Raw genomic sequence first — 25,229 nt, 5'->3', positions numbered from 1 at the left:
TTAATTATACAATTATTATACAAACACGGAGAAAACATAACGTTGTTTGAAACACTTTTATTTTCTGTTTAATGTACTGTAGACTACTTTTTCTATTTGTATCACCATCCACTTTGGCGCCTTCACGAACGAACAGCCAGTTGTTAGCTAAGCTAGCTAGACTACTTACTGGTAGAGCTACGGTAAACAGTCAAAAAGCAGCAGGTTCAAATAAAAACTCCTTAAAACAAATAGTTTACAGTACAGTAAGCTACGTTTATTTCGTGGGGTTCTTCTGTATAGTTAAAATGTACTTCGCTGGCTAGACTAGTAAATGTAGACTAAGTTAGCCGGTTGCAAACTGAGGTACAGTAACCGCTAAAACAAGCTCAACAACACCTAGCTAATAGCTTTAGCCTAGAAAAAAATAACCCAGCGTTTTTTTAGAGTGTATCTGTTTGCTGGTGGAATTCAAAATGGTTTTCAGTCGAAGTCATGAAATTACTTATGAGGGACATTCTAAAATGTTTAATGTGGCTTAATGTAGCAAACGCACAAAATCTCAGTAAAATTGGCTGAAGCTCTGAAGCAAGTACAAATAATGCCACATTCGCCTGTCGTAGATGCACATTTAGGCATTTTTTCTGATATTCTTTTTTTACGACAGTATGTTTTTCATCATGGTTTTTCCAGTTCATCACTGAAATGAAGCAGGTGTAATGAAGGACTGCCACAACTTTATTGAGAACAATGTTTTGGCAAAGGTAAGTGAAGCCCTGTATTTCCTTTTTAGGATTTATAAAAAGCTGTAATAATTTTGCAAACTTTGTTACAACCCACGGCTCGGCACAATGATAGTATTTTAATTTCACTGAGTATTAGCTGTGAACATGTTTTGCCGCTTTAGTTAGTTTCAATCTCCCTTGACATAATGTTTATTTAGTGTGTGTCTGTTTTTTTCCTTTTTCAGAAATGTGGAAATGTAAAATTTGTGGACTTGCAGTTTCTGCAAGGTCTAAATTACTAAAACATCACAGACTGCAGCACAGACATTATGGTCGAAGTCAGAGATACACTTGTACATATTCAGATTGTCCATGTACTTTCAAGACATGGAATGCTCTACTGATTCATTTGAGTAGAACCCTTGCTGCACACTGGAGTAAATGACAGACAAATGTCCACCTTCACTTGTCATTTGTGTGCATGCAGTAATCTTGCATCAGAAAGAGATTACTTTATTCACATAAATGGTCATTTAAAGAGAAACGAAACCGTCCATTGCATGTTTTCTGGTTGTAATTTCCAGTCAAATGTTTGTGGAACCTTTAAGTCGCACACACAGAAAACACAACCCACATTCACTCAATGATTTTAAGCCTGGTGTAGTTACCATCTCTGAACAATTACAAGAGCCTGATGAGGTTCAGGATTTTGGCAGTAGTGAGGCCAGTAATGCTTGTTTGAATGATGACTGCAAGGAAGTGGCTGATGACTTGCCTGATGTCGTTGTTCAGAATTTAGCAGCAATTCTATTAAAACTGGAACATCTTGTACATGTTCCTTCTGTAGCCATTGATGATTTTTTGGAAGAACTACATTACCTGTTAAAGTCTGTGTCAGTGCCTCTCTCAGTTGCTGCAGTACAGCAGGTGTTTTTGAAACATAATCTTCATGCTGATGAATCGGTCATAAAGGAAATAGCCACTACCATCTCTGCATCTAACCCATTACACTCAGCAATAGGCAGAGGTGGTTCCTTATGTACTACACATAGGCGCAATAAGTTTTACAAAGACAGCTTTAGTGTTGTTGAACCTATTGAATATTGTCTTAATGAACAACAGACTAACACCTTTCAGTACGTTCCAATTTTGAAATCTTTGCAGCTGCTTTTGGCTAAGCAGGACATTGTTGACAAAGTTGTTAAAAAGCACAGAGCAAGAACTAGTCCAGCTAGTTGTGACAGCCATGTTTACAGATCATTTCAGGATGGTACCCACTTCAAAGAAAACAGTTTGTTGTCTGGGGAAGACTTAACAATTTCTTTGACTTTATATGCAGATGATTTTGAGGTGTGTAACCCACTTGGGACGTCCCGAAAAAAACACAAGCTTTTTGCTGTGTACTGGATTTTGAGCAATTTACCCCCAGGCTCCCATTCATCTCTCTCCTCAATCTATTTGGTTCTTCTGTGCATAAGTGAGGATTTGATGCACTATGGGTATGAGAAAGTCCTTGGTCATCTTCTGCGTGACCTTTCAATTCTAAAAAAAGATGGCATATTCGTTCAACTTCTTGGAACCTTTCTTAAAGGTACTGTTTATTGTGTGGTGGCAGACAACTTGGCAGCACATGGTATTGCTGGCTTTGTTGAAAGCTTTTCAGCTGAGTTCTTTTGTCGGTTTTGTATGGGAAAGAATTCTGATGTCCAGGTAAAAGAAGTTCGGTCTGGTGCATTCAACCTCAGAGATAAAGATCTTCATCAAGATCATGTGAAAACTGCACTGGCGAATGGCACAAGCTGTTGTGGAGTGAAAAGAGAATGTGTTTTTACTAAGCACCTCTCTCATTTCAATGTGCTATCTGCCTATCCACCAGATGTGCTACATGACATTTTTGAGGGTGTAGTGCCTGTAGAACTTGCACATTGCTTAGCTTTGCTGATATCAAAGAAATACTTTTCATTGGAAAGCCTCAACAAATCAATTCTCCAGTTTCCCTACAAGTGGGAAGACAAGAAGAACAAGCCTCATGCTATTCCTTGTACATTTTCACGGCGCTACACAATTGGTGGGAATGCCCATGAAAATTGGAGTTTGATCAGATTGCTTCCATTTCTGATTGGGCATGTGGTGCCTGAAGGTGAGCCTGCGTGGCAGGTGCTAATGGACCTGAAGGATATTGTTGAGTTGGTGGTTTCCCCAGTACACACAGATGAATCCATATCCTACCTTGAGATGAAAATTCCATTTTTTGGAGCATTACCCTGAGATGGTAAAATCGTTTGGTCCTCTTGTCAGTCTATGGACTATGCGTTTTGAAGCAAAGCACAGCTTTTTTAAGCAGGTTGCACGGCACACAAATTGCTTCAAAAATATTCCCTACTCGCTAGCTGTAAAACATCAGCTGATGATTTCCTACCACTTGAAAGTAGTCATGAAAAACATACACTGGACGTTTCGACTGCCTCAACAGTTCCTCTTGATGTTTTGCACACAGAGGTAGCTCACATGATCAAAGATAAATACCCAAATGTATCAGGGGTCCATTTGGCTAGGAGTGTCTCTAGCAAGGGCTTGAACTTCAGAAGTGGTATGATCCTGGTACATGGAACTACAAGTGGGCTCCCTGACTTCGGAGAAATTGTTCAGATTTGTATAGTTCAAAATACATTGTGCTTCATAATGAGAAGATTGGGTGGTTGGTACAGGGAACACTTCAGGGCTTTTGAGCTTAGTGCATCACCGACAAGAAATATGTTCTTTGTTGAACATGGAGATTTAGCTGACGATTATCCTTTGGCTGACTACATGGTTGGTCCTTTGCGCTTGGTGACTTTGAAAAGACAAGTACATGCATAAAAGGTGTATTTACATGTTTTTTTTGTATTTTTTTAAACTGCTTATTTCTTTATTTGAACCATTAATTTTGTTGCATTTGTTTAAATGATAACTTACAACAAATTGATCCCCTTGTTTTCAGACTTACCACAATGACTACTTCAATCCATCTAAGAATTATTCTTGGAGAGGACAACTCTCAGAGGGTGATCCTTCAGGATGGCATGCCTACTTCTGTTGATGATCTAACCAAGGAAATTGCAAAGCAGTGTAATCTCCAAGGAAATTTTAGATTGCAATTCATGGACCCAGACTTTGACAATGACTTCATGAATCTCATGTCCACATCAGAAATCCAAGACAAAGGTACCCTGTAAGTGGTATTTTTGACAGCATCAAGTGACCGTAATGACTCGCCCATACGACATGTGGACACATCTCAAAGTGGAAGTGCGTGCTCCTCACCAGCTCTGTCAATCTCATCCAGTGACACACTTATACTTTCATCTCCATCTACTCCAACACACTCTGAATCTTCTGCGAGTTTTTCTCCTGAGTCATCCTCAAGCATGAAGTCATCTGCATGGCCTGCTGTTTTCACTGTGCCTCGTTTCACATATGACTCAGAGCTCAAACTGGAACAAAGTAATGCAGCTTTCAAAACACACTGCACTTTTCTCAGTCCTGACCCAAAACTGAAAATCTCAATTTTAGATGGACTTGCCGAAGAAATTGTGAAGTACAAAGTCTACCCTTCTGATGCAGAATATGATCAGGTAGCTGCAGCACTCGTTGAAAAGCATCCTTGCTTGAAAGAGAGAGGTTCTATAACTGGGTACAGTGGATGGAAAGCCAGTTTAAAGTATAAACTTGGCAACTACAGAACAAAATTGAGAAATATTGGCTGCAAAGAAGTTGCTATAAATTCAGTCAAGCACAAGCCAGATGGTATATCCAGTCCTGCATACAATGTGAAAAAACCACGCAAAGCTGAGGTGAATTACTGCCCTACCCATCCACAAGGGGAAACAGAAGAAACTGTTGAGGCAGTCAGAAAAACACTTCTGAATGAAGTAAAAAAGAACAATGAGAAAAATGTTAGAATGCTGATGGACAAGAGTTTTTCAATTAGGAGACACAAGGTGATCAAGGGACCATTTATTGCAGCCTTCAAAACCAGGTGGCCTGCTCTTTTCAGAACAGAAGAGGTAATTGAAAGTTTTTAATTGAAATTTGTTTGCTGTTAGACTATATTGGGTGTTGTAACAAATACATTTTCATGTGTTTGTAGGTTTGTGCAGAATTTGAGAGAATTACGACTATCCCGTTGGTGTCAACATTCTTTTCCAAGCTGGATGGATACTCTGGAAAACTGATGAAGATGTTTGCAAACCGAGGAGGAGTCCTTGGACAAAGACTTAAAAAGTTCTTGGTGCCCACTACACGGGTATGAAAAACTGCACTCAACAAAACCGTGTATTAAAACATTATTCTCTCCCTGGCCACTGAGTTTTGGGGTTATGGTCATGAGCATGCATAAAAACAACCCACAGCTTTAATAAGATAAGGTTTATTACCAGGATAAATACAAAGTATCACTGTAACTTGACAGATGTTACATATAACATTTTGTTTATCGTATTGAAAGACATTTGCTTTTCCACTATTGGACCAAACCATTCTCTTTGTTTAACTTTTCCATTCTGTCCTGATCCTGCCCAGCTTGTATGGATATGATTTATATAAGGTTTAATAATGCTTGGCAACATTGGAAAAGCGGCTAATGTTTGTTAGAAGTACATCTTGACTGCTTGCCTGTATTACCTTAAGGAAATAATCAGCCAAAGTAATAATAGATGAATGTTGTTATTTGCATCTTTAGACTGATGACAAGTGAAGAGAGCATGCATCATCAAATCTCTCTGTGCATACCTGAATGAAGACCCTAGCAGTCTGATTATGGAGTATATGGTGAGTATGTGCTTTTTAAAATGTTGCTGTATTTTTTAAGGATTCTAAATGTTTTGTTAAAGTTAATACACAGGAATTTAAGAGTACTGTATTCTTTTTAAATATCCCCTCTAGGATACAGACGTTGCCAGCACTGAAGAGGCGATCCGGAAGACTGTGATGGGAGTTTATGTCATAAGACTTGAAGGTGCAGACATGGAAGACAGCCCAGCAGATCTTGGAGTGGTGTTAGAGGGTCAAAAGGTTCTTCAGGACCTCATCAGTGTCCCATACGCAACAGCCATGTTGCTGGGACTGATTTATGGACTGAACCTGAGCTACCCTCCTGAGCTCAGGTACACATTCGAAGTCCTTCAAAAAATTGTTCTGGAGCTAGATGGCAACAAGTTGTCCAATAAAGTCCAAACACTGAAGACCAAGCTCTTCTCTGATGTGTTTGAGTAAGGTGTCTAACGGTGCGTGTCCACTAGCGCGGCGCGTCTGCTTCCAATTCATTTTCAATGAAACCGGGCGTTGACGCTCGCGTAGGGCATTGGGAGCGTCAACGCCCGGTTTCATTGAAAATGAATTAGAAGCCGACGCGCCGCCCGCTCCGCTGTAGTGGACACGCACCGTAAGGACTGTTCCTGGAATGCCAAAATGCTATATTTTGTTTTTCTATTGCAGGTTACACTTGTTGTTTTATGAATGTTCAAAATTGTTGAATTTAGTTGGTGCTCAGTGCATCTGTTATTTTCTGTGAAAGATGTACATTTGAGAAGCTATATGTAATTTGATAAGTTAGACATGTAGGGCTGTTTTGGCAGCCCCTTTGTCACTGGTCACCCAGAAACTCGTTGATTAGCATGAATGCTAAAATGACGCACCTCTGGAGAGGTGATCTCAACAGTTGAAGAGGAACCATATTTACAAGAACACAACTTTTAATGATAATTTCAGTCTTCCTCTGTCCACCTTCCTCTTCAATTGTTGAGGTCACCTCTCCAAAGGTGGGTCATTTTAGCATTCATGCTAATCAACGACTGTCCCAGACGAGTGTCTGGGTGACAGTGACAAAGGGGCTGCCAAAACAGCCCTCAACAGAAGCCTCAGAAGGTGGGGGTGTTTATGGACTATGAGGAGGGTCTGGTCTCCTTTTTATGATGTGGAGGCCAGGTCTCATATCTACTCTTTCACTGGCTGCACCTTCACTGAGAAACTCTATCCACTCTTCAGTCCTGGTTTGATTTATGGAAGAAAAAACTCTGTCCCTCTGATCATCAGTCCTGTCACACATTGAAAAACGAAGATGTGGAAACTCTGGAGTTCATAAGAAAATGTGATTACAAATGATTAATCTGAACACACTGAAAAATAAGTGGTTTTGCTGCGTTTGTATGATTACAAAACAAATTCCGAATCAGATATTGTATAAAATATTCTCTAGTAATAGTTTCCTCTGATGGTTTAATGAATGTTATAAACAAGAGTATGATTAAAACACAAAGGATAAAGAAAGCAAAAAACGGAATGGAATGACCAAAAATTACATTTGTATAAATCATGAACGAATGACAGATTCATGAATGTGTATCTGTGATATTATGAACATCCAGTCAGGGGAGGTTTGTATGGATGTCAGACTGTCTCCAGTTGTCTATGAGTGGTGTACAGGGTGTAGTGATTTACTGGCTGATTGGTTTAGTGATGTACAGTCCTGCAGTACAGACAGAGTACAGGGTTCAGGTTGGGGTTCAGGCACCAGTTGTATTGTAGGAAACATGAGAGGCAGGGACGGACTGGGAGTAAAAATAGGCCCTGGACTTTCTTCCAGACCGGCTCACACGAACCGGCCCCCGTCAAGTATTTACTTGAACATTTTTTGTTTACTGTAGCTCCAGTAGCAGGAGAAAGAGGAGGGAACTACACCTGCTGATGTGTCACCTCTTTATGGTCCTCCATGACAGTCAGTATAGTATCAATGGTGCTGAGGATGACCAGGACCATGACAGTCTAGTCTCTCCTCATACTCCTCACTCTGCAGCACCTTGATGAGGATCTCACCCTGCACACACACCCGCACACAATTAGAAGGCGTAGAAGGCACTGAATGCCTCACTTTTAGAGGGACAGTGACCCCCTGCAGTGGAGCTACCTGAATCAGAATCAGAAAGGGATTTATTCGCCATGAAAGTTTGCACAGACAAGGAATTTGCTTTGGCAGGAAGGTGCATACAATAAACATATACCTAAAATTTAAATATGTGGACTAACTATACTAAGGGTACATAAACTAGCATTACTAAGTGGGATAAATATAAGTTGCCGTAAATTACAATATAAAAATACAAAAATTACAAAAAATACAAATGTACAAGATACCATGTTGTGGTGCAGTGCAAAAGCAGAGTGTTTTAAGCAATAAGTCATTTGAGTCAGTGTGGTCCCTTGGCCTTGTTGAAGAGGCCAACAGCGGAAGGGAAGAAACTGTTTTTGTGGCGTGAGGTATTGGTCCTGATAGACCGCAGCCTTCTGCCGGAGGGGAGTGACTGGAACAGGGAGTGTCCAGGGTGGGAGGAGTCGGCCACAATCTTCCTCGCTCGCCTCAGGGTCCTCGAGGTGTGCAGGTCCTCGAGGGTAGGCAGATTGTAGCCAATCACCTTCTCAGCAGTACGGATGATACGCTGCAGTCTGCTCTTGTCCTTGGCAGTGGCAGCAGCGTACCAGACGGTGATGGAGGAGGTGAGGATGGACTCAATGATGGCTGAGTAGAAGTGCACCATCATTGTCTTTGGCAGGTTGAACTTCTTCAGCTGCCGAAGGAAGTACATCCTCTGTTGTGCTTTCTTGATGAGGGAGCTGATGTTCAGTTCCCACTTGAGGTCCTGGGAGAGGATAGTGCCCAGGAAGCGGAAGGACTCCACAGTGTTGACTGGGGAGTCACACAGGGTGATGGGGGTGAGTGGGGCTGTGTTCCTCCTGAAGTCCACAACCATCTCCACTGTCTTAAGAGCATTGAGCTCTAAGTTGTTCTGGCTGCACCAGGTCACCAGGTTGGCCGCTTCCCACCTATAATCAGACTCGTCTCCACCAGAGATGAGCCCAATAAGGGTGGTGTCGTCCGCAAACTTCAGGAGTTTGACGGACGGATGACTGGAGGTGCAACTGTTGGTGTACAGGGAGAAGAGCAGAGGAGAAAGGACGCAGCCCTGAGGTGATCCGGTGCTGATGGACCGGGAGTCAGAGACTTGTGTTCCCAGCTTAACGCACTGCTTCCTGTCAGACAGGAAGTCTGTGATCCACCTGCAGGTGGAATCAGGCACGTTCAGCTGGGAGAGCTTGTCCTGAAGCAGGGCGGGGATGATGGTGTTGAAGGCAGAGCTGAAGTCCACAAACAGGATCCTGGCATAGGATGCTGGGGAGTCCAGGTGCTGTAGGGTGAAGTGGAGGGCCATGTTAACTGCATCGTCCACAGACCTGTTGGCTCTGTAGGCAAACTGCAGGGGGTCCAGTAGAGGGTCAGTGATGGATTTAAGGTGTGCCAGCACCAGGCGCTCAAAAGACTTCATTACCACAGAGGTCAGGGCGACGGGTCTGTAGTCATTATGTCCTGTTGGCCTTGGCTTTTTGGGCACAGGGATGATGGTGGAGGACTTGAGACAGGCTGGCACATGGCATGTCTCAAGGGAGGTGTTAAAGATGTGGGTAAACACCGGAGACAGCTGGTCAGCGCAGTGCTTGAGGGTGGCTGGAGAGACAGAGTCCGGCCCAGCTGCTTTGCGGGGGTTCTGCCTCTTGAAAAGTCTGTTAACTTCACCCTCCTGAATGGAGAGAGTCGTCACTGTAGAGGGGGGGAGGTGGGAGGCCTCCTGGGTGGGAAGGGGTAGTTCAAGACTGTCCAATTGTCTTTCAAATCTGCAGTAGAACTCATTCAGGTCGTTGGCCAGGCGGGAGTCGTTAGTGGAGTGGGGGGCTCTGGGCTTGTAGTTGGTAATTTGCCTGAGCCCTCTCCAGACAGAAGCAGAGTCGTTTGCAGAGAATTGGTGTTTTAGCCTCTCTGAGTACAGTCGTTTAGCCTCCCTCACCGCCTTGCTAAACCTGTTCTTTGACTCCTTGAAACTGTCTTTGTCCCCACTCCTAAACGCGGCCTCTTTCTCTGACCTCAACCTTCTGAGTTTAGCTGTAAACCAGGGTTTGTCGTTGTTGTAGCTTACCCTGGTGCGTGTTGGTATACAGCAGTCCTCACAGAAGCTGATGTATGATGTCACAGCCTCTGTGAGCTCATCCAGACTATTGGTAGCAGTCGTGAACATGTCCCAGTCAGTGCAGTCCAAGCACGCCCGCAGATCCTCCATAGCTTCACTGGTCCACTGTTTTGATGTCCTCACAGCAGGCTTACAGCGCTTTAGCTTCTGCCTGTATGCAGGAATCAGGTGGACCATGGCGTGGTCAGAGTGACCCAGTGCTGCTCGGGGGACCGCATGGTATGCTTTGCTGATTGTAGAGTAGCAGTGATCCAGGGTGTTTCCTTCTCTGGTAGGGCATTTGATGAATTGTCTATATTTTGGGAGTTCTTGAGTGAGATTGCCTTTGTTAAAGTCGCCTAGCACAATAACCAAGGAATCCGGATTTTCATGCTCCACACTCAGTATCTGGCTGGCGAGCACACGTTGAGCCTCGTTAACGCTAGCCAGCGGAGGCATGTAGACGCCAACCAGAATGAATGATGCAAACTCTCGTGGCGAGTAAAAAGATCTACAGTTAATAAAAAATGATTCCAGATCAGGAGAACAGTGCTGCAGAATCACTGTCACATCTTCACACCAGCCACTGTTAATGTAAAAACAAATACCACCGCCTTTCGTTTTGCCAGAGAGCACAGGGTTACGATCCGCTCTCAGCAGTTTGAAACCTGCTAGCTGTAGCGCAGAGTCTGGGATCAGTTCACTCAGCCATGTCTCCGTAAAGCACAAAACGGAAGATGAATGAAAGTCTCTGTTTTTCCACACCAGTAGCTGAAGTTCATCCAGTTTGTTGCTCAGTGAACGCACGTTGGAGAGAAATATCCCCGGTAACGCTGTGCGTGCCCCACGCCGACGGAGTCGCACCAGAGCACCGGCTTGTTTGCCTCTCCTACGGCGCTTCGCTGCTAGGACAAAGCCGAGGGTGGCTTTGACTATAATTCCCACTAATTCCGCCGCTGGAAGCAGAAAAGTGGGAAATAAATCCACAGGAGTTGTAGTCCTGATGTTTAGAAGTACTTCTCTAGTTAGAGAACCCCGGAAATCTTGGCAGAACACTGAATTAACAGACAAAACAAGACAAAAAAGAGCGCACCTAACGACCGAGGCAGCCATCATCGGCGCCATCTTTGCACAGATGAAGGCCTAGCCAGTGGTGTGCCTACACTAACTGTAGCTGAGGTGAGGCATTGCTTCAAAAAGATCAACCCTCGCATGGCACCTGGCCCAGACGGCATTTCAGGTAGGGCCCTCAGGGGTTGCGCTGACCAGCTAGCAGGGGTCTTCAGTGACATCTTCAACCTCTCCCTCAGCCTGTCTGTACTCCCCACCTTCTTCAAGAGGACCACCATCGTCCCTGTGCCCAAGAACACCAAGGTCACCTGCATGAACGACTATCGCCCAATAGCACTGACCTCTGTCATCATGAAGTGCTTCGAGCGGCTAGTCAAATCATTCATCTGCTCCTCGCTGCCTCCCACCCTGGACCCTATGCAGTTTGCATACCGGTCCAACAGGTCTACAGACGATGCCATCGCCCTGACTATACACACCGCTCACTCCCACCTGGACAAAGGGAATACGTATGTGAGGATGCTGTTCATTGACTACAGATCAGCATTCAATACCATCATCCCCTCCAGACTTGTCTCCAAGCTTGTGGACCTGGGACTAAGCACCTCCCCATGTAAGTGGATCTTCCACTTCGTGACGGTGAGGCCACAGGTGGTGAGAATCGGTGACCACACCTCATCCACACTGATCACCAACACAGGCACCCCCCAGGGCTGTGTGCTCAGCCCTTTTCTGTTCTCCTTGTTCACTCACGAATGTGCGGCAATGCACGGCTCCAACCTCCTTGTTAAGTTTTCTGACGACACAACCATTGTGGGCCTCATCTCTGATAGTGACGAGTCAGCCTAAAGATTGATACCCTGACATAATGGTGTCTGGACAATAACCTCTCTCTCAATGTCAGCAAGACTAAAGAGATGATTGTGAACTATAGGAGGAGGCAGGAGGAGGAGCATGCACCCGTTCACATCAATGGATCCGAAGTGGAAAAGGTCAGCTGATTCAGGTTCCTCGGGGTGAACATCAGCAATGATCTCACCTGGTCTGCTCACAGGGACAAGGTGTTCAAAGCGGCCCGGAAACACCTCTACTTCCTGAGGAGACTGAAGAAGTTTGGCAGGGACTCAGTCATCCTCTCTAACTTCTACAGATGCGCTATAGAGAGCATACTGACTGGTTGCATCACAGTGGAATGGGAGCTGCACAGACAGACCGCAAGGTCCGACACAGCGTGGTCAGGTCTGCTGAGTTCATCAGCGGCAGGAAGCTCTTAGCCCTAGAGGACACCTACCACACACGATGCCTCAGGACAGCTGGCAGACTTCTAAGAGACTATTCCCATTACATTTAGTAGCTGCTCTTATCCAGAGCGACTTACAGTAAGTACAGGGACATTCCCCCGAGGCAAGTAGGGTGAAGTGTCTTGCCCAAGGACACAACGTCATTTCTGATTAATAGCCCAATTCCCTAACTGCTCAGCCATCTACCCCTCTATATACTCTATATATACCACCCATCCTTCCGTCTTTTTACCCTGTTGCCTTCTGGCAGGCTATACCGAAGCATTTGGTCTTGCACACGCAGACTGGACAACAGCTTCATTCCAAGGGCCATCAGGCTTCTGAATGGACATTATTATGGACATTGATATGTCAAGCGTACTGTGCATCTGTAATGATTTATTGTAAAGGCCAAGTGTATTATGAACTGGACTTTTATGTATTGGGTGCGTCTGTTATGGTTGCGTTGCTATGACATGGACATGGGCTACAAACGCTTGTTGCTAATCTGATTGCCAAATACATGGCAATTAGCTTGATGGGACTGGAGTGGTGTAGTTCGTGGGGATAGGTCCCTTGCCTGTATAAAGAGGGCAGTCCGAGAGATGAGCAGGAGGAACGGACGGTGGATAAGATACGGGAGAGGGACGAGAGGCGGGGATCCACACGACTGACAGGGGCAATCGCAACTGATGTAACCCAACGAACGCTAAGTATTCCCGAAAGGGACGTGTTTGCTTTTACCTTGGTGTGTGGGAACCTGGAAGTATATAGCTTCGCATACTGGCATACTGTGTACACCTCCCTTGTGGTAATAGCTGGCGAAGACGGATCGAGCAAGGACCCTGGTGCTACTCCGGACACAGTGTATGGACTGGTTCCGAGGCTGACTGTTTCACGCTCTACGATTGTTTTGAAAAGGGAAGTTCGTCACTCCACCCCACTGTTGGTGCCACTAGGTCGGCTTGCTCAATGGCGTGAGTTTGTCTTAGCATTTGTGTCCTGCATTGTGGTTCCCGCAGTCCTCGAGGTGGGCGGAGCCACGCGTCACCAGTGCTACAGAGGTTTCCCAAGGGACAGACTTGCGCAGATCAGATTCCGTGCTCGAACGAGAGGAGGCGAGCGCCTGCCTTCCTGGACGGTAGTGACTGTACGCCTCTCCTACGTTATCCAGCGCAGTGCTGACTGTATAGACTGCCTTGTTCACTGTTTTTGATACTGGTCGGTGGGGACAGACCGACCAGTACCCATTTGTATTTTTTGTACTTCAGGCTGTTGGGGGAGGGCAAGGGACTTCTAGTTGTGCAGAGATCACCATGTTTGGTTATTGACCGGTCTAACCGATCGCCTGCGATCTGCAGCGATCGTTTCGGCAGCTGGTCGAATTTTTTCGCGAGACGCTTGCGAAATCGGCTGCAGGATGATGAAATACACCATATTAGTTTATATATTTGAATAAGAAAACATGTTATTAAGATTTTACTCCATTAATTATAGACTACGGTGAACATTTGTAAAGTTGTAGACTTTATAATTACACAATGTTGGTATGGAACGTCCTTTACATGTGGTTACCCTGATGAAAACAAATGAAAATAAACGGATTGATCCGTTGAGCTAGCATGCCCGTAGTTGTTTTGTTTGTTTGAGAGAAACGAGTTGTCACGCGTTGCACACAACACACACGCAGACATAGCCTAAACAGCTAAAATCAGCATCAAATGAATTCTCGAAGTTGAAAAGCACAGGGAGTTGTTGTATGTCAGCAACAATTTTACAAGGACAACATAGATAAGGATCAATGCTGGGATATAGCCAATGCAGTGGCGGTTCTTCATTGAATTACACCCAGGGCGAGACGCCCTTCGCGCCCCCCCCCCCCCCCCCCCCCATTGAAATCAAAAGGCCGTTATGGTAAGACCGATTATGTTCTATACAGCTAAAACAGCCTGGGGTCAAATTGACACCAAACATAATAGGAGGGTTATATAAACATGCCCTTACACGCTAAATGTCTGTTATTACATGCTATATTAATATAACTTTTAGGGAGGAACACTTTTAGTCATGACGTTAAAACTACTTTGTCACGAAATATAGTTGTAGCAAATGTTCGTCTTTGAAACTACCTACAGATTAGAAAATTCCGTTGGCTAATTACAGGGCCTAACCTAAATAATGAAAATAAATAATAACTGAACTTGTAACAGTTTTGTTGCAAAGCACACTATTATGGTGAAATGTTATCTTGTGTTTGTTGTGTTAAAACCGAAATATTGTTGTTGCATAGCAAGCATCATAGCAAAAAGGCTAACAAACGTAAGAGTTAGCCTATACCCACCAATTAACATTAGCCCTTCATTCATGACATGGATACCGTAATAATCATACAGAGACATATTTGCATACCTTTATCTTTTTCTCGTTTCTCCTATTCCTGTCCATCTTCTTTGGCACTGTTGAGTGCCAAAGAAGATGTACAGGAAAAGGTCAAGTATTTCAGGTATTTCAGGTCAAGTCAACATATTTCCCATCCCCCCAACACTGTCACTCACAACCAGAAGTCAAGACTAAACCAATTCACCTTGGTGACCACAATCGTTTTGTGTTACATATTTTTATTAGCCATTTTACACAAATAAAAGGCCTATATTTATAATATTATGAATGAAATGTGCGTTATTTGGTAGAAAGTCGAGGTGCAACTGACTTTAGCCCACTAATTTAGAGTATTGCACTCTACAGTGGAACCCCCCCCCCTTGTCCGTTCCATTTGGGAGACCCAGTCAGGTGAGCTGTCTGTCCCCCTCCCCTTTTTTCACACAGCTTCTGTGCACGGCACCTTTTCAGCAAACAGGGGTGCCTGCAGCTGCCTGAAGGGGGCGCCAATTTGCCAATTCCCCACACAGTGAAATTATAGAAAAGAGAAAACCGCTTCGCGGCGCAGAGATTTTTATTTATTTAGTTTATGCTTGTGCGCCCCCCACGTGACATGAAAAAATGCCGCCCCGGGCGGCTGCCCGGTCCGCCCGTGCCTAAAACCGCCCCTGAGCCAATGCCATGTTTATGTACCATGTCAGCGTAAAGGAAAGCTCAGAGTAGCTAAAAGGCTTGGTGACCGGCGCGGAGAAATGCGCGTCTGGTGTGAACAGTGTTTGCTCAGTCGTAGCCGATCGTGGCGCTGCACGCTGCGTCCAGGCACTTCGCAGCCAGTGTGTCCCAGGCGTAAGACAACCCCCCTCTTTGCTGTGACGTTGCTGTGGCTTGCTGTGAGTCCCTAGTTAATACCGTGTATTTATAATACCTTTAGTAGGTACCTTGCTGTGGGGTAATATTGGGATGTGGGGGGCTCTCCGGTTGAGGCATAGCTGGCCAAAGGGGGGTTTATGCCTAGCACCTAGTGGGGTCCCAAATACAGCTGCTCTGTGCCACAGTCCTGCCTCTTGTTGAATAAACTGCTTCGGTCTCTGGGTATTGTCTTTCACCGGGGAGGATCTGGTACCTAGCGTGTCATTAGGCACGACAGATACACTCAACACTTTCTCACTAGCCACTTTACACACTGTCACTTTCATCTACCGGTTGCACTATCAGCAATATTTCACTAATTGTACCCCACTTGTCTTTAGGTTATATAAGGTTAGTATAGGTCATTGTGTATTAGTGGTTTAGTATACTGTATTGTATATTTAGGTTTATTACATTTTAGCTTATCATAGATGTAATCTATGCTCTGAGTACTTGTCATGTTATGCCAGGTTGCTTTGCGTTGTCTTATCCCAAGAATTTCATTGCCCAGTCTGACCTTGTGGTGTTCTGTGCATCTGACAATAAAAGACTTGAAACTTGACTTGAGATACCGTGTCCAATCTCACAAGTGGCTCTTGAGGATGAATAGGGCCATTAGGGGACAAAATGATGGAGGGCTGCACTCGGTTTGGAAGAGAATGAAGTGAGTGTGTGTTGGGGGGGGGGGGGGGGGGGGCGGGCTATCTGTGACTGCAAAGAATACCTTCATGTGCCAACGGAGGCTGATAACCGGACAAACGAGGAAAGGCTGAGTAAAGTCAACACTGCCTCAGTGCTCCTTCGCCGTCCTGGACAGACTCAGGGAAGCTTCTGTGTTTCAGGAGGGCTGCAGTAGAACACACGCTGCAGCAGAACTCACACTGCATACTAACAGGGAGAGGGACTGGAGGGCTGTAGCAAGACCTTCTGGTTCTACCCTTGTCTCTGACACACCACACACACACAGACACACACACACACAGACAGAGTAGAGTTACAGAATCACAGATTCATGGACTATACTGAACAACAGGATAAAAATGTTCATTACAGAACAGGAAGCATCAAGCAGTTTCTCTGCTTGGATTCCCAGTTAATATAAGAATATAAAATTATCAAAGAATTAAAGAATTCACAACATCCACTCTCACTTTTAGATATGGCTTCCTGCGGCAGTTACCTGTCTGAAGAGCAGTTCCCTGTCTAACATTATTACTGTATAGGTCAGTCAAAAGAGATTTGAGAGAACAATTGAAGGTTTTTCTTATAATGTATGACATGTCTTATAGCAATGTGTTACTTTATTGTCTGTAGTCAATAGAGGAAGATTAAGATTGAGTACTGTTTCTGGCTAAACTATCCTAAATCATTTTAAAACCAAATGATTAAGTATTGAAGTATCCCAGGAAATTCTTTGATTTCACTTTTGGTCTTATTCACCTCTGTAGTCCTCCATGAGTCTGTGGTCCTCCATGTCAGTATAGTATCAATGGTGCTGAAGATGACCAGGACCATGACCATCTTGTCTCTCCTCATAGTTCTCACTCTGCAGCACCTTGATGAGGATCTCCCCCTGCACACAGACACACGAGAGAGAGAGAGAGAGAGAGACACAGACAGACACAGACAGACAGACAGACGAAAATAGAAAGCAGGGAAGAATGTCAAACAAAGAGATGGTGGTGAATGCACATTGTGTATGTGATGAATATAAGTATGTGTATGGTGTGTATTTATGTGTTTAGAGTAAGCATGTGTATATTATATACATAATGAGTCACCACATTAACCTTAATGGTCTTTGCACCTGTAATGTTTCCTACAATACAACTGGTGTCTGAACTCCATCTGAACTCTGTACTGCAGGACTGTACATCACCAAACCAGGACTATACTAGCATCAACATCACACCTAGAATCTGTACCTCACCCTTCTTCAGTCAACAACAATCAACACTGACCAGGCAAAGCTGTCAATCACCCTGTACACCACTCATAGACAACTGGAGAGAGTCTGACAGACAGACAGACAACATACACAACATTCGGCAGGATTTCAGCCAACGAGCCGGTCATGATGTGCCGTGCCCCGTCCTTACTGCTGGGGTCAGGGTAGCAGAGGTCAAAGATGAAAGGTCATGACACTGAGGTCACTGTGTAATTCCGGAACACACAGAGACCACGGTCAAACTCAGTTCAGTCAGTCTAGACTCTAGAGAACAATCTAACACTCAATAGAGGTTACTTGTCGTGTTAGGCATTCACCGTTTTTTTTTTTCTGAAACTAAGCTGCGGCTTATACCTCCGATTTTTCCCGTATTTGTCTTGCGGTGATACGCCTTATATTTTGGTGCGGCTTATAGCACGTTTTTATAACAAAACAACAGTAGAAACATTAACTATAAATGAAATGTTTATAATATTTATACAATACACAAAACACTTGGATTTATTTCTGGACATACTATCCACAACCGAAGTGTGTTACACAACGGCATGCTGCTCTCAATCTATCCCACTCACTTACTTCATAGTAATAAAACTACCTGTCAGCTGAAAAGCTAGATATAATTCAGTCATGAAAGGGTTAACTTTGTTCAGGAGAGGACTGGGAGGGGAGGAGCCTCTTATCGTTATTTCACTGACGAAACTACAGAGATTCTAAACTCAGGAAGCATGTTCTACTTAGTTTAGGTAGAGATTGATTTGGTTATTTTACACACAAAGATCATAGAAAACAAGTACCAACGGGTGAGAACAGAGAATAAATCAGGTGTATCCAATGATGATGTGGCTAGTAAAATACAGACTGTTGCTTGACTGACGTTTGAAAGACTATTAGAAATGATTTGCAGTATTTCTGTATTGTACTATTTCTGTCTGTGCTATTGCTACTTGAATGAAAGTACATTTTTAACAATATACCATTATAGTTTTGTTCATGAGTTCTTAGGTTGACAAGATTTATAATTTAACTTCTGGTCTTATTCTAGATATGGCTTCCTGCAGGAGTCTCCTGTCTGAAGATCAGTTCCATTGTTCTGTCTGTCTGGATGTGTTCACTGATCCTGTCTCTATTCTATGTGGACACAACTTTTGCAAAGCCTGTATCACCAAGTACTGGAATAACTGTGACCTGTTTCAATGTCCCATGTGTAAATTGACTTTTGATAAGAGACCAGATCTCTATGTCAACACTTTCATCTCTGATTTGGCTGCTCAGTTCAGGAAGTCAGAGCCACCGAAGGCTACCATCAGTCCAGACCTGCGTCCTACTAAACCTGAAGTGTCATGTGACTACTGTACCAGTACCAAATTCAAAGCCCTGAAGTCCTGTCTGGTTTGTCTGGCCTCTTACTGTGAGACTCACCTGGAACCTCATCAGAGAGTTGCAGTCTTGAAGAAACACAAGCTGATCGACCCTGTGGAGAACCTGGAGGACAGGATGTGTCAGAAGCATGAGAGACCCCTGGAGCTGTTCTGTAGGACTGACCAGATATGTGTGTGTCGGTTCTGCACTGAGACGGACCACAAGACCCATGACACTGTTCCTCTAGAGGAGGAGTGTCAAGTGAAGAAGACTCAGATGAAGAAGACAGAGGGAGACATGCAGCAGATGATCCAGGAGAAACTGGAGAAGGTTCAGGAGATCAAACTCTCAGTAGAGAGCAGCAAGAGAGAAGCAGAGAGAGATATATCAGACAGTGTTCAGGTCTTCACTGCTCTGGTGCGCTCCATTGAGAGAACCCAGGCTGAATTCATTGAGGTGATTGAGGAGAAGCAGAAAGCAGCAGAGAAACAGGCTGAAGGGTTGATTAAAGATCTGGAGCAGGCGATCACTGAGCTGAAGAGGAGAAGCACTGAGCTGGAGCAGCTCTCACTCACTGAGGACCACCTCCACCTGCTCCAGAGCTTCCCGTCCCTGAGCACCCCTCCACACACCAAGGACTGGTCTGAAATCAGTGTCCACAGTGGTCTGAGTGTTGGGGCAGTGAGGACAGCTGTGTCTCAGCTGGAGGAGACACTCAATAAAGAGATGGAGAAGCTGTCTGACACTGAACTGAAGAGGATTCAGCAGTATGCAGTGGATGTGACTCTGGACCCTGATACAGCATGTCCCTACCTTATCTTGTCTGAAGATGGGAAACAAGTGAGAGATGGAGACATAGAGCAGGATCTCCCTGACAATCCAGAGAGGTTTGATAGTTGTTCCTGTGTCCTGGGAAAGCAGGGCTTCTCCTCAGGGAGGTTCTACTATGAGGTGCAGGTTGAGGGGAAAATTGAATGGGGTCTGGGAGTGGTCAGAGAGTCCATCAACAGGAAGGGGGAGATCACTCTAAGTCCTGAGTATGGATACTGGACAGTATGGCTGAGGAATGGAGATGATTATGAAGCTCTGGCTGGCCCCTCTGTCCTCCTCTCCCTGAGACAGAAGCCCCAGAAGGTGGGGGTGTTTGTGGACTATGAGGAGGGTCTGGTCTCCTTTTATGATGTGGAGGCCAGGTCTCATATCTACTCTTTCACTGGCTGCACCTTCACTGAGAAACTATATCCATACCTCAGTACTGATTGTGATTATGTAGATGACGCCCCTTTGATCATCACTCCTGTCACACACTGAAAAACAAAGATGTGGATTTGCCGGAGGGAAAGTTTAATTGATTACAAAACAAATTCAGGATAAGAATCAGACATTAAAATTGTATATTGTATAGAATATGATCTTGTGATCATTTTCACTGGTTTTAATGAATGTTATAGTGAATGGTTTGACAAAATAAAAATTAAATAAAAAAAGGAAATACCCAAATAATTGTATATATGATTAAACAATCACAGACATATCCCTGATATGTTACAGTAATAGCAACCTTTAGTTTAAGTTAGTGTCCTTTATGTAACCCATCCTCTGCTTGTATAACACACCTCTTAAACTAGGATACATGTGTGTTCCCTACATCTGGTGGTGTCCTCCACTTTAGGTTCATCATAAGGTCAGGGGTCAGCAAGGTCAATCCTGGATCTACTGATCGTCCTCCTCTGTCCACCAGAGGGGACACATGTCAGGTCTTTGTTCTCAGTACCTCCATCTGGGTTGTCTCTTCCTCATCTCTTCTTCCTCTCTCTTTACTGTATACATGGAGCTGTCTGACCTCGATTATCAGAGAAGGTTTATTGTTTATTATTGTTTAATGTTAAAAGGATACCCATTAGCTGTCACCAAAGTGGGACGAGCTAATCTTCCTGGGGTCCAACAAAAAGAAAAGAAAAATCAACTAACAATGATAATCTAAAAGCAGTAAAACATTGTAGACATCATTATAAACATCATCAGAAATGTTTCAGAATAAGTTATTACAGTATCTCAGAAAAGTGTCATGTGACATCTGTAGAGGTACCAAGCTCAAGGCCCTAAAGTCTTGTCTTGTGTGTCTGACCTCTTACTGTGAGACTCACCTGGAGCCTCATCAGAGAGTTGCAGCCTTGAAGAAACACAAGCTGATCAACCCTGTGAAGAACCTGGAGGACAGGATGTGTCAGAAGCATAACAAACTGTTAGAACTCTTCTGTAGGAAAGACCAGACGTGTGTTTGTGTCAAGTGCATGAGAACAGACCACAAGACTCATGACACTGTCACTTTAAAGGACGAGTACAGACCAAAAAAGAATGATCTGGTGAAGATGATGGCTTCGATGAAGCAGATGATGGAAGAAAAATCTATGAAGGTTCAGGAGATCAAAGTCTCAGTAGAGACCAGCAAGAGAGATGCAAATAGAGAGATATCAGACAGTGTTCAGGTCTTCACTGCTCTGGTGCGCTCCATTGAGAGAAGCCAGGCTGAGCTCATTGAGGTGATTGAGGAGAAGCAGAAAGCAGCAGAGAAACAGGCTGAAGGGTTGATTCAAGATCTGGAGCAGGAGATCACTGACCTGAAGAGGAGAAGCACTAAGCTGGAGAAGCTCTCACACACTGAGGACCACCTCCACCTGCTCCAGAGCTTCCCATCCCTGAGCACCCCTCCACACACCAAGGACTGGTCTGAGATCAGTGTCCACAGTGGTCTGAGTGTGGGGGCAGTGAGGAGAGCTGTGTCTCAGCTGGAGGAGACACTCAATAAAGAGATGGAGAAGCTGCCTCAAGTCAAGCTGAAGAGGATTCAGCAGTATGCAGTGGATGTGACTCTGGACCCTGATACAGCATATTCCAACCTTATCTTGTCTGAAGATGGGAAACAAGTGAAACTTGGAGACAGAAAGCGGAATCTCCCTGACAACCCAGAGAGGTTTTGTCTTTGTCCCTGTGTCCTGGGAAAGCAGGGCTTCTCCTCAGGGAGGTTCTACTATGAGGTGCAGGTTGAGGGGAAGACTGACGGGGATCTGGGAGTGGCCAGAGGGTCCATCAACAGGAAGGGGATCATCACACTGAGTCCTATTACAGTAATGGATACTGGACTGTATGTCTGAGGAATGGATATACATTCTGGGCTCTGGCTGGTCCCTCTGTCCTCTTCTCCCTGAGACAAAAGCCCCAGAAGGTGGGGGTGTTTGTGGACAATGAGGAGGGTCTGGTCTCCTTTTATGATGTGAAGGCCAGGTCTCATATCTACTCTTTTACTGGCTACACCTTCACTGAGAAACTCTATCCACTCTTCTGTCCCTGTCTGAATGATGGAAGTAAAAACTCTGCCCCTTTGATCATCACTCCTGTCAATTACTGAAAAACAAAGATATGGAAATGCTGGAGTTCAAAAGAAAATGTTATTACAAAATATTACTCTGAACAAAACAGTTGTGGGTTTGCTGGAGACAAAGTAATTTAGATTTTCAAACATTTATAAAAAATCTGTAAACAGAGGCAGTGATCCCCTGGTTCCCCCTATAAAAACACATTCAATCCTTTAATTAATTTTGTACACTACCACAATTAGTGAAAAGCACGAATCACCTATGAGAATGTTTGTTTCGTTTATAAAAACGCCAACATGAGATCTTAACATGGTCAGGGATGATGTACAAACACAGTTGTTTCAGGTTTAACAACTTGTTCTGTTCTGTTCAAGTTGGAAATGCTCTGAAGAGCATAAACTCTTGCTTTCTTTCACTGCTTCGGTCAGTGTGTTTAAGTTGTTTAGGGTAATCCACATATTTAACAAACACACTCAACAGGTCAGTCAACTAGACATTCCCTCATGACCAACAGTCAGCTATACACACAAGCATAATTTCTTAATTAATATACTTCAAATTCTACATGTTTCAAAAGATTCTGCCTAAATAAATAGATTTCTCAAATAATTTGATGACAAAGATGTCAGAATCAGAATTTGTGTTATTTGCCATGAAAGTTCACACAAACAAGGAATTTACTGTGGCAGGAAGGTGCATACATTAAATATATACAGATCTTAAATAAAGTAATGTACAAAGTCTAACTAATACTAAAGGGCTTACATAGTGCAATATGCCAAGGTGGTTTGTGAAGATAACGTGTTAAAGTCAGTGTGAGTCCTTGGCCTTGTTGAAGAGGCCAGCAGCGGATGGAAAGAAACTGTTCTTGTGGCGTGAGGTTTTGGTCATGATGGACCGCATCCTTCTGCCGGAGGGGAGTGGCTGGAACAGAGTGTGTCCAGGATGACACACTCTGGGGAGGAGTCAGCCACAATCTTCCTCGCTCGCCTCAGAGTCCTCAGATGTCCTCCAACAATCAACCTTGAACTCATACAAACACGCACCCACAGAGATAACAGACTATCTTTATTATTGGCATTGACATCTCCCTCAACTGTCTTCATAATCAACCCTCATCATCTGTGAACATAGACAAAGGGTTGTGTTTTGTGTGTGTGAGTGTATGAATGTGTGTATAGTGAATTATTATTGTGACCAGTAAACCAGTCTGCACCAGCACTTCTATATAACACAACCAAGCCTACTTACAGTATAGGACAGGGTTAACAGGGTATATTTGAAGCTGTGTCAGTCAGAGATAAAGGCCTGCCAAACTGATTAGTGGACACAAAAAAGCCCCAATCACAAATCTGTAGACAGATTTGAGATGAGACGACTAATAATCCCACTTCTTCAGAAAACCTGAGCTGTGCTTCTTTTATAAATGTGTATGCTCCACTTTGATTGAACTCCAGACCATGTGCCTCCTGTATATGAATGTACTGTATGTACTACACAGTTAAGAATGTGCTCTGAAATATGAAAAACATTTATATGTTGACCTTCGAAACAGTGAAGTGAAGCATGAAAACAAACACAAACAATGGCAATAATTCAAAGAATGTTATCTAATCAATGATCAGAATGTGTGTGCAAGTGTTCATGTGTACTGTGTGTGTGTGTCAAAACCTTTAGTGCCAATATAACCAGGCTAAAAACAAGTTTAAGACAGAAACCAGGGGACATTCCAGAAAGCAGGTTATGCGACACAAAGTTAACTCTCCAGCTGACACACAATGGGCCTCATTCACCAAAAGAACAGATTTGCTCATAAACCCCACTTATGCATTTTTCACGAAGATTCTGGCATTCACCAATGTTTTCTTATTTGGGATTTGTTCTTAGGTAAGAACAGAATGTACGCACACCCAAGAGAACTCCTACCCACAATTGAGAGCTGACATGTTTGCGCAAAATAAGTAGTTATACCGTTTTCGTCCGTTCTAATTTAAAATGGAATATTTTGTCTCCTTTATAATCTTGCAACTAATACTTATTATTATTTTACACATAATTATATGTTTGTTTGTTTTAATAAATACACACTACTTACACTTCTGCTCATTTGTAAAGCACTTTGAATTGCCATGGTGTATGAATTGTGCTAAACCCATTAAATTAACTAGCCTTGCCTTCGATTCACATCAAGCATCAAGCACGAAGGGCGTCTCGCCCTGGGTGTAATTCAATGAAGAACCGCCACTGATTTCATTTCACTTCATCGTTCTGCGCACTTCTCCAGATACAGCGTTCACTGCATGAGTAATTGCATTCCATGCATCGGTTTTATTTGCTGCTTTGTATCCACAGCTGACGCTATTAAATATGATGTGTTGTTTGTCGCTAACCTCTTGCAGCTGTACCTCCACTTCAGAATTATTAAAGTTTTTCTGTCTTTTGTCGAGCCCTCCACCGTCTTTACCACGTCCATCCATCCATACATCATCTTCCGCTTGTCCGGGGGTCGGGTCGCGGGGGCAGCAACCTAAGCAGGGAGGCCCAGACTTTCCTCTCCCCGGCCACTTCCACCAGCTCTTCCTGGGGGACCCCGAGGCGTTCCCAGGCCAGCCGAGAGACATAGTCCCTCCAGCGTGTCCTGGGTCTTCCCCGGGGCCTCTTCCCAGTGGGACGTGCCCAGAACACCTCACCAGGGAGGCGTCCAGGAGGCATCCTTATCAGATGCCCGAGCCACCTCAACTGGCCCCTCTCGACGCGGAGGAGCAGCGGTTCTACTCTGAGCCCCTCCCGGCTGACCGAGCTTCTCACCCTATCTCTAAGGGAGAGCCCGGACACCCTGCGGAGAAAACTCATTTCGGCCGCTTGTATTCGCGATCTCGTTCTTTCGGTCACTACCCACAGTTCGTGACCATAGGTGAGGGTAGGAACGTAGATCGACTGGTAAATAGAGAGCTTCGCCTTTCGACTCAGCTCCTTCTTCACCACAACGGACCGATGCAGAGCCCGCATCACTGCGGACGCCGCACCGATCCGCCTGTCGATCTCGCGCTCCATCCTTCCCTCACTCGTGAACAAGACCCCGAGATACTTGAACTCCTCCGCTTGGGACAAGATCTCCTCCCCGACCCGGAGATTGCACTCCACCTTTTTCCGGTCGATAACCATGG

At 44.3% G+C, this 25,229-nt stretch overlaps 3 protein-coding genes across 3 annotated transcripts in view; all 3 read left to right on the top strand.

Annotated features, from left to right (window-relative positions):
• The window catches only part of LOC136959951 (E3 ubiquitin-protein ligase TRIM39-like), a 210,835-nt gene that overhangs the window by 1,326 nt on the left and 184,280 nt on the right, over positions 1–25,229 (top strand). The window lies entirely within an intron of this gene.
• On the top strand, positions 18,039–20,062 carry LOC136960104 (E3 ubiquitin-protein ligase TRIM39-like). Its single transcript, XM_067254442.1, has 2 exons — positions 18,039–18,126; positions 18,369–20,062. The coding sequence occupies exon 2, from the start codon at positions 18,371–18,373 to the stop codon at positions 19,994–19,996; it is 1,626 nt and encodes a 541-aa protein (XP_067110543.1). The 5' UTR covers positions 18,039–18,126; positions 18,369–18,370; the 3' UTR covers positions 19,997–20,062.
• Positions 20,713–22,094, top strand: LOC136960518 (E3 ubiquitin-protein ligase TRIM39-like). The gene is given in 2 exon segments (XM_067255028.1): positions 20,713–21,813; positions 21,816–22,094. Coding segments are annotated over 2 exon segments (1,380 nt in total).

Source organism: Osmerus mordax, chromosome 17, assembly GCF_038355195.1.
Source record: "Osmerus mordax isolate fOsmMor3 chromosome 17, fOsmMor3.pri, whole genome shotgun sequence".
Classification (NCBI taxonomy): Eukaryota; Metazoa; Chordata; class Actinopteri; order Osmeriformes; family Osmeridae; genus Osmerus; species Osmerus mordax.
This window is presented reverse-complemented; position numbering and strand designations above follow the sequence as displayed.

Excerpts from the sequence above, each read along its gene's own strand:
- LOC136960104 (XM_067254442.1), top strand. The coding sequence starts at position 18,371 with ATGGCTTCCTGCAGGAGTCTCCTGTCTGAAGATCAGTTCCATTGTTCT.